A 10,643-nucleotide genomic window follows, 5' to 3' on the forward strand; every position below is an offset into this window, starting at 1 on the left:
AGCTGACATATTGCATAGTAGTGGAAGCGAAAGCAGATAATAAACCTTGGTATTATGACATTAAACTATTCCTATAGAATCAGGAGTATCCTGCAAATGCTTCAAGCCAAGATAAGAAAACACTTAGAACATTGACATCTCAATTATTCCTCAATGGTGATGTGCTCTACAAGCGGCGCCATAAATTCCCTCTCATACATGCTGAAATTTTGGTATCAGATATGAGATGTCGAAGGTAATGTCACGACAATAATATCTGAATAATAAGTAAAATATGAACAGAATAAAAACCAAGAAACAATTGAAAAACGACACAAGCAATTGTTAACCCAATTCGGTGCAAACACACTTACGTTTGGAGGCTACCAAGCCAGGAAGGAAATCCACTAAACAAAATTAGTTCAAAGACTCTCAGCAAACAACTTCAAGTTACAGCCTTTTCACCTAATCTCTACCCGTGTGATTTCTATCTAAGAACTCTTAGACATGAGACCCTACTCACTCCCCCTCAATCACAACCGTGATACTAGAACAAATACCAAAAAGAAAGAAGACACACTTCAAGGACACACACTTGATCTTGCTTAAAAGCTTCAATCAAGTAAACAAATACACTCGTACTTCAAAGCTTAGAGTGGACAAATTACAACTCAAAAACTCAGTCCAATTCACACATCAACAAGATGGATGAATGGCTCACAATTCAGAAATGCACACAAGACTAAAACCCTAATACTCACTCACTTCACTGTTCGTGTTTTCTATATATAAAACAGGGTTTACATAGTCTTTAAATTGAAGCTTTCTAAATGGGCCTGGGCAGCATGAAACCCTAATTCTATTTATGCGTATTCCCTAAGAAATAGCAACGAGTCATTCCTTTTCGAGAAACAAAATATTCTGGCTTTAAATAGAATTACTCCTTAAATAATGCATGCAATCTCCACATAAGCACACAAAGACTTGCATGAAAAGCGCAACAACAAAATACATAACATTCAGACTAAATGTTCTGTATGCACATGTCGTAACATCGGGTTTGACAACTTGAATAAATCATGCACAACCATATCAAACAACCTGCAGAAAGTTGATATCACATGTCAAGACTACAAGCATGACATCTTGTGATAACACTAAGTTTTACCAAAATTGATGCCAATTCATAGAACCAACAAACTCCCCCTTTGGCAAATTTTGGCTAAAACAAACAACAGATCACACGTTTACAAGAAATCAATCAGAGCATCAGTTCAACAGCAGAAGAAAACATACACACATCACTAGCAAAAATAACAACTAGTAAACACACAAGCACTTGCACATACAACACTAGCAAGAACCAACTAGCAAACATCAGGACACACAAGTGCTTGTACTCTTCATCAAGTCCATGCAACTTCCCAGAACACAACAACTCCCCCTTAAGCCAGTCCACAACAAGCAACAACCACACTGCTTCACACAAACAGAACACGGAGAATTCTCCCCCTGTACCAAACAAATAAACACCAGAATTCTCCCCCTGTATCAGACAAGCAAAGCAATAATAATACTACAAAGCTAAGCTAAGATACTCAACTACATCTACAACTACTTCTCCCCCTTTTTAGCCAAAAGAGACCAAAGAGACAGAATAAATGTCTATCTAATCATTAACAGGAATATCAGAAGTTAAACAGTTACATCACCAAGTATATACACAACTGTAAGAATTATGAGAAACAAACAAAAAAAACACAAAGAAATCCACCAAAAAACCAAGAAAACCATCAAAACAAGAGGGACCAAAGCCAACAGAGCTACTCAGTAGAGCTTGAGTTTGCAGCCTCTTCAGCAGCACCAGAAGCAGAATTGCCACTCGCATCATCATTGTTAGCAGACCTCTCACTAGAGGTGTGGGCTTCAGCTTCTTCTTCATGGCTGACATTAACATGTTCAACATTTTCACCCTTAGCCTGCTCCAAGCTTTCAATCAAGGCTTCTAAAGATTGTTTTCTAGTTGTGGCTACCCTAATCCCTTCACCTAGCTCTTTGCATGTCTCCTTAAGCTCAACAAATTCTCCAACTTTTGAGACTGGCCTCCTCATGGCAGATGTCATGACAATATCCTCGACATGACTGCCTTCAAAGAGTTTGTAGTGCACAGACAAAGCTGGTTTTCTCCTACTAGGTAAATCATTTGAGCATAGAATACCAGGATGTTGATTCAAGATAATTCCACAGATCATAGAGGGAAAAGCAATTGGCAGCTTAACTGCATTAGTAGTTGCATGCTTGATGATTTGATCAAATATATATCTACCATAGTCAAATTTCCTTTTTGTCCCAACAGCAAAAATAAACCTCCCAAGAGTATTAGTAATGGTGGAGATATGGTTGGTAGAGACCCAATTAGCAGCTCCTATTTTATGCAGGATAGCATACTTGATAGTCAACTTCCCAGCAGGAAGATGCTTTTTAAAAGGCAAAACTTTCACCTGCTTAGCTGTAATCTCCCTACAGACCTGATTGTCTGTAACCTCTAATTCTCCTGCACCGTCATTATTTCTGCCTAGAAAATTATTAATAACAGTAGGAGAGAATGTTATACACTTACCCCTCACATACACCTTACATAACTCCTTACTGTTCTTATCAAAAATATCCTCAGGAATATTAACAATAAATTCCTTGACTAAACCTTCTTAGCATTGAGAGAACCCAACAATAGTCTTCAAAAGCCCAACAGCTTGTATCAGGTCCATGACCTCCTTGACATCAACAACATCTTTTCCCAATTCCCTTTCCACAACTACCCTTCTCTGAATCACAAATTTCCACTTAGCAGCTCCATCCTCAAGATGGAAGAGATGTTATCCAAATGAACAACAAGTACTTTAACATGAGACTTCCTAACAGTAGTTTTCTTTGCAGGCGAGATGTCAGGGACATCTTCCTCAACATCCTCTTCAGGCTCAGAATCATCTCTGACCTTCCTCTTCTTTATTTCAACCTTGCTCCATGGTTTGGAGGGACCAATGACAGCAGTCTTCTTAGCTTCTCTAGCTGACATAAGTTCAGCCACAGGTTTTCCTTTGTGAGTCTTCATGCGTTTAGCCAAATTTGGCTTTATGTGATGAATCAAGCTTTCCTCTTGATCATCAGAGCTACCATCCTCTAGATCAATCACAACATTTGCATCATCATGCTTCTCAAAGTGGGAAGCATTAGTCGTGTTAGAGGCCACATATTTCCCTTTGTCAGACACAGTTTGCCCTAGAGAGCGCAACCCTTCAGCTACCAAGGCCTTTTCAGAACTGGAGGAATCATGACCCTTACCACTAGTTTGTTCAACCTCATGAGAGGGATACATTTGAGCAAGGGGAGTAGAAACCCCCTTCACAGAGTGGCCTTCATTAAGAATTCTAGTAACTATGTCTCTTATAACACGATCAGTATAGTGTGTTCCTTCCTTATACTTAGTGACAGGAGTTGAACCAAATGGAATAGTATAGGGATTACCTTGATTGGAACATGCAGAAGCGGAGGCATCAATGGAGATGGGTTAGTTCAAATCAATGTCCACGGTGGGAATAACAGAGAGAGGAGCAACATCCAGAATCTCATCATCAGGGACGCCCATGGGAGGAACACTAAATTTTGGAGTAGACTTAGTATTTTTAGAAGCAGGTGTATCTTGATGTCGTGACATTTTGGAGTTTTTCTGGAAAAAGTAAGGCCGTCCTAGCAGAGGTTTGTGGAGAAGGAAAAGGAAGATGGAATAGTTGGAGTAGGTAATGAGGTTATGGGGGTAGCGTGTGAAGATGGAATAGATGGTTTTTCCAATACAAGGTAATGATTTACCATAATGGGGGCACTTTATTTTAGGAAAATAGACTATAATTTAAGTACTTTTTCCACTCCATATTAATTGCTACAATTTTTTATAAATGAAAATCCCTAATCTCTCTCTCAGGAATTTAAATTGATTTGCATCCAAGGCCTTTGTAAAAATATCAGCTAACTGCATCTCAGTAGCAACATGCTTTAAGGCTACAATCTTATCCTCCACAAGTTCTCTAATAAAATGGTGACAAATATCAATATGTTTGGTCCTGTTATGCTGAATAGGGTTTTTTGAGATGTTTATAGCACTCAGGTTGTCACAGTATAATGTCATGACATCTTGTGTGACATTGTATTCAGTCAGCATTTGTTTTATCCACATCAGTTGAGAACAACTACTTCCAGCTGCTATGTATTCAACTTCAACAGTAGACAGAGAAACACAATTTTGCTTCTTACTAAACCATGATATTAGATTGTTCCCCTAAGAAGAAACATCCTCCTAACGTACTTTTCCTATCATCAGCACTTCCAACCCAATTAGTATCACAATAGCCAGACAACACAGAATCAGATCCATGAGTGTATAGCATCCCATAGTCACAAGTGTCATTGACATATTTCAGGATCCTTTTCACTTGGTTTATATGGCTCACCTTTGGTTCAGCTTGATATCTAGCACATACACCTACAGCAAAAGCAATGTCAGATCTGCTTGCTGTAATATATATCAGACTCCCTTTCATGCTTCTGTAGAGACTTTGATCCATACTGACACCATTTTCATCTTTAGACAACTTTAGATGAGTAGGAGCAGGTGTCCTCTTGTGGCTTGCATTCTCCATGCCAAACTTCTTAACTATATTCTTGGCATATTTACTTTGAGATATAAAGATAGAATCTTCCATCTGCTTGACTTGCAGGCCAAGAAAATAAGTTAGTTCTCCAACAAGACTCATCTCAAATTCAGACTGCATTTGTTCAACAAAATGTTGAACCATCTTACTTGACATCCCACCAAACATAATATCATCCACATAGATCTGAGCAATCATGAGCTTTCCTCCTTCATCTTTGACAAATAAAGTCTTATCAATGCCTCCCTTTCTGTATCCATTGTCAATGAGAAACATTGTGAGTCTCTCATACCAAGCTCTAGGAGCTTGTTTCAACCCATAAAGAGCTTTCCTCAACTTATACACATGCTTTGGAAGATTTGGATTTGTGAATCCCTTTGGTTGCTCAACATATACTTCCTCATTCAAGTAGCCATTTAAGAAGGCACTTTTCACATCCATTTGGAACAGTTTAAACTTCATAATACATGTCACTCCTAGCAATAATCTAATGGGCTCCAGGCGAGCTACATGTGAAAATGTTTCATCAAAGTCAACTCCTTCAACTTGAGTGTATCCTTGAGCTACTAACCTTGCTTTATTCCTAGTAACCACACCTTTTTCATCAGATTTATTCTTGTATACCCACTTTGTTCCAATAACATTTATTCCTTCAGGTCTTGGAACCAAATCCCATACTTCATTTCTCTTGAATTGGCCTAACTCTTCCTGCATGGCATTGATCCAGAGTTCATCAGTTAAAGCTTCTTTAACATTCTTAGGCTCAATCTTTGACACAAAACAAGCATGTGAGATCACTTCCCTTGATCTAGTGGTGACTCCTTTATTTAGATCTCCTATAATGAGGTCTTTAGGATGATCCTTCTGAATTCTGATAGAGCGTCCCTTGTTTACTTGATCAGCTTCAGGTTCAGCCTGGGTGGACTCACTCTCACTACTTTTATCAGAAGGTTCAGCTGGGGCATCATTCAGAAATGTTTCAACATCGTCTGTGACATCAGTCTCTTGATCATCAACAACAACATTGATAAATTCCATCATAACTTTAGTTCTGGAATTAAAGACTCTAAAGGCTCTGCTGTTTGTTGAGTAGCCCAGAAATATTCCTTCATTACTTTTGGGGTCCATTTTCCTTCTTTGTTCACGATCAGCCAAGATATAACATTTACTACCAAACACATGGAAGTATTTGACAATAGGCCTTCTTCCCATCCAGACTTCATATAAAGTGATTGAGGTCCCTTTTCTCAAGGTTACTCTGTTGTGAACATAACAAGTAGTGTTCATAGCTTTAACCCAAAAGTGGTAAGGCAACTTCTTAGCATGAATCATAGCTCTAGCAGATTCTTGGAGAGTTCTGTTTTTCCTTTCCACCACACCATTTTGCTGAGGGGTAATGGGAGAAGAGAAATCATGTCCAATCCCTTCAGATAAACAGAAATCAGCAAATTTACTGTTTTCAAATTCTTTCCCATGATCATTTTTGATTCTGATAACATGACTCTCTCTTTCTCTTTGAAGTCTTTGGCAAAGGTCTTTGAACACATCAAACACATCATATTTTTCCCTTATAAAATTCACCCAGGTATATCTGGAGAAGTCATCCACCACAACATAAGCATACCTTTTTCTACCAAGACTTTCCACCTGCATATGCCCCATCAAGTCCATGTGGAGAAGTTCCGGCACTTTAGATGTGGTGTCATGTTTGATCTTCTGATGTGACATCTTTGTCTGCTTTCCAATCTGACATTCACCACATACTCTTCCTTCTTCAATCTTTAATTTTGGGATTCCTCTGACAACTTCAACAGATATGACCCTCTTCATCCCTTTAAGATGCAGATGACCCAGTTTTTGATGCCATAGTTTCACTTCTTCTTCTTTAGCTAGAGCACATATTGATGAATAACTAGTTTCTTGAGGAATCCATATGTAGCAGTTATCCTTAGATCTGACTCCTCTCATGATCACTTCATTTTTTGCATTAGTAACCAAGCATTCAGTTTTTGTGAAGTTCACATTGAGACCTTGATCACATAGTTGACTGATGCTGATCAGGTTTGCAGTCAATCCTTTAACAAGCAACACATTATCAAGGTTAGGAACTCCATAGCAGTTTAGCTTTCCAATCCCCTTGATTTCACCCTTTTCTCTATCACAAAAAGTTACATAGCTGGTGACATGAGATTGGAGGTCAACCAGCAGATTTTTGCTTCCAGTCATGTGTCTGGAGCATCCATTGTCAAAGTACCAATCTTCTTTGGTTGAGACTCTGAAGGAAGTGTGAGCTATCAAGTTAGTAGCACCAACCCTAGGAACCCACTATTTTCTGTTAGAAGAGATATGTTGTTTGGGTCTAGGTTGATGAGTAGGGCTGGGATAACCATACAACCTAAAGCAGAATGGTTTTATGTGACCAAATTTCCCACAGTAATGACATCTCCATCTTTGGTATTTTCCTTTTGAGTGTTTATGTTGTCTTCCCTTGTGATGTTGAGACACCTGATGTGACATCTTTGGTTTGCTATCAGAGGGACTACAATCAGGAGAAGATTCATTGAACCTAAGGCCAGTCATGTCTCCTGCCATCTTTCCAGCCTGGAGGATTTTGTCTAAGGTGTCAGATCCACTGTTTAGCATTCTAACAGACTTAGTCATCTCATCCAGTTTGGAATTCAGGAACAAGGCTTCAATTTTCAAATTAAAAATGGTTTCTAAGTGTTCTGTCTTCTCAGTCTCTAGTTGGGTTATTAGTTTCTTCTGATTCTCCACTTGTTGACACACTTCTTCACTTCTGAGATACAACTTCCTGTAAGAAGTAGCTAATTCATCAAAGGTTAATTCATCATCACCACTGGAATCTTCATCATGATCACATCGCCCAGTCAAGGCAATCACAAGATTGGCAGATTCTCCTTCTGTTTCACTTTCAGAGTCATCATCAGACCAAGTAGCAGCAAGACTCTTCTTCTGTTTCTTGAGATAGGTCCCACATTCAGCTCTAATGTGACCATACCCTTCACATTCATGGCACTGAATTCCTTTGCCCTGTTTGGATTTTTCTTTAGATATTGTTCTTCTTCCAGCATCATTGGACATACTGATGTCAAATGAGTTACTCTTGACATTAGACTTTGACCTCACATCCATCCTCTTCAGGATTTTGTTGAATTATCTTCCAAGTAACACTAAGTCATTTGACATACCTTCATCAGTATCCTGACTATTTTCTTCCTTTTTATCTTCAGTGTTGGACACAAAGGCTATGTTTTTTACTTTCTTTTCAGATCCATCACTCATTCCCAACTCGAATGTTTGGAGGGATCCAATTAGCTCATCCACTCTCATCTTGCAGATATCTTGAGATTCTTCTATGGCTATCACTTTCATGGCAAATCTTTTGGGAAGTGACCTGAGAATTTTCCTCACAAGCTTTTCATTTGACATCTTCTTACCCAGGGCACCTAAGGAATTAGCAATCTCAAGAATATTCATATGGAAATCATGAATACTCTCATCTTCTTTCATCCTCAAATTTCCAAACTTGGTAGTAAGCAGCTGCAATCTAGACATCTTCACTCTAGAGGTACCTTCATGAGTGGTTTTGAGAATACCCCAAGCATCTTTAGCCACCTCACAATTGTTCACCAGTCTGAAGATGTTCTTATCAATCCCATTGAATATAGCATTCAATGCTTTAAAGTTTCCAAGAGCTAGTTCATCCTCCTCCTTGGTCCATTCTTCCTCAGGCTTCTTATCAGTTGTAACTTTTCCATCCTTAGTAATGAAAGGATGTTTCCAGCCTGTTAGAATAGCTTTCCAAGTCTTATTGTCCAAATATTTCAAGAAGGCTACCATCTGAGGTTTCCAGTAATCATAGTTAGATCCATCCAGAATTGGTGGTCTGTTTACAGATCCTCCGTCTCTGTCCAAAGTACCAGAAAGTAACGTCCCAAGATCTCACCCAGAACCAGAGCAGGATGCCTGCTCTGATACTAATTGAAATTCTGGTATCAGATATGAGATGTCGAAGGTAATGTCACGACACTAATATCTGAACAACAAATGAAATATGAACAGGATAAAAACCAGGAAACAATTGAAAATTGACACAAGCAATTGTTAACCCAGTTCGGTGCAAACACACCTACGTCTAGGGGCTACCAAGCCAGAAAGGAAATCCACTAAACAGAATTAGTCCAAAGACTCTCATCAAATAACTTTAAGTTACAGTCTTTTCACCTAATCTCCACTCGTGTGATTTCTATCTAAGAACTCTTAGACATGAGACCCTACTCACTCCCCCTCAATCACAACAGTGATACTAGAACAAATACCAAAAAGAAAGAAGACACACTTCAAGGACACACAGTTGATCTTGCTTAAAAGCTTCAATCAAGTAAACAAATACACTCGTACTTCAAAGCTTAGAGTGGACAAATTACAACTCAAAAACTCAGTCCAATTCGCACATCAACAAGATAGATGAATGGCTCACAATTCACAAACGCATACAAGACTAAAACCCTAATACTCACTCACTTCACCGTTCGTGTTTTCTATATATAAAACAGGGTTTACATAGTCTTTAAATTGAAGCTTTCTAAATGGGTTTGGGCAGCATGAAACCCTAATTCTATTTATTGCGTATTCCCTAAGAAATAGCAGCGAATCATTCCTTTTCAGGAAATAGAATATTTTGGCTTTAAATAGAATTACTCCTTGAACAATGCATGCAATCTCCACATAAGCACACAAAGACTTGCATGAAAAGTGCAACAACAAAATACATAACATTCAGACTAAATGTTCTGTATGCACATGTCGTAACATCGGGTCTGACATCTTGAATAAATCTTGCACAACCATATCAAACAACCTGCAGAAAGCTGATATCACATGTCAAGACTACAAGTGTGACATCTTGTGATAACACTAAGTTTTACCAAAATTGATGCCAATTCATAGAACCAACACATGCAATTCATCTTCTCAACTTTTCAATTCATCTTGAGTCTTGTAACACTTAAATTGGCATTAACCCCTCTTAGATTCATTCACCATATATCATCCATATTCGAATATCAAACAAACCATTAAGCATTTTCATTCGTTTTCCTCATTTCATATTCTAAAACCCTCATTCACCCAAATTCTCCAAAGCTCCAAATTTGCACTTACTTTTTGGTTTTCCTTCACATATTTGTGCATTGTTGTATCTTTTTCTCTTATTTGTATTTATGGGTAATCATTTATCTCTCAAACATCTTCACTTCTCGCTCACACATTTCATCAAACACTTGGTGTGCAACTATGTTTGAATAATTCTCCATGGTACTTAAGCTTGCAAGAACCAATGGGGGTTCTAAAGGTAAGGGTAAGGAAACCACATCCTCTATAGTTTTAGAAGCTCTTTCAACTAGGTGTGTTGAGGAATTTGAGGAAAAACACCAACAATGACTTGTTGTGAAATAATATGTTTGGAAACCTATTGTGGTTGGATATTTTGAAATTCCAAATATTGTTAGTCTTATTGAGCATCAACAAGTTAATTACTTTATGAAGCTTTCACACGATTACAATGAATACCTCATTCGTATATTCTACTCTATGCTACATGATAGGCATGGTTCATCCTTCAAGTTTACCATAGGTAACACTATTTATGTGTTTACTGATGATCTTTGGAAGTCTTTGTTTGATATTATTATTATTGGTGCTGATGTTGAATCATTGGTAACAGATATCAATCTTCATCATGACTTTAAGTGGAACATTCATCTGAATGAGTTACTTCAAGCTCCCTATTCTGATGATTGATATGATCCTATAACAACTATTCAATTGGAGATGGTTCCTAGGATTTTGATGTGACTGGTTTCTCATGTGTTATGCCCAAAGAATGACGGGTTCTCAAGAATAGACAATGTTGAAATTCATATGGTATATATCCTT

At 38.1% G+C, this 10,643-nt stretch overlaps 1 protein-coding gene across 1 annotated transcript; it reads right to left on the bottom strand.

Annotated features, from left to right (window-relative positions):
* Window positions 1–1,802: 1,802 nt before the first annotated feature.
* Window positions 1,803–7,988, bottom strand: LOC127103006 (uncharacterized). Its single transcript, XM_051040307.1, has 4 exons — window positions 7,895–7,988; window positions 2,824–3,504; window positions 2,600–2,683; window positions 1,803–2,554 (listed from the first exon to the last, which is right to left on the bottom strand). Exons 1-4 carry the CDS (start codon window positions 7,986–7,988, stop codon window positions 1,803–1,805), a joined length of 1,611 nt encoding a protein of 536 aa, XP_050896264.1.
* Window positions 7,989–10,643: the final 2,655 nt, after the last annotated feature.

This window comes from Lathyrus oleraceus, chromosome 7 (assembly GCF_024323335.1).
Source record: "Lathyrus oleraceus cultivar Zhongwan6 chromosome 7, CAAS_Psat_ZW6_1.0, whole genome shotgun sequence".
Classification (NCBI taxonomy): domain Eukaryota; kingdom Viridiplantae; phylum Streptophyta; class Magnoliopsida; order Fabales; family Fabaceae; genus Lathyrus; species Lathyrus oleraceus.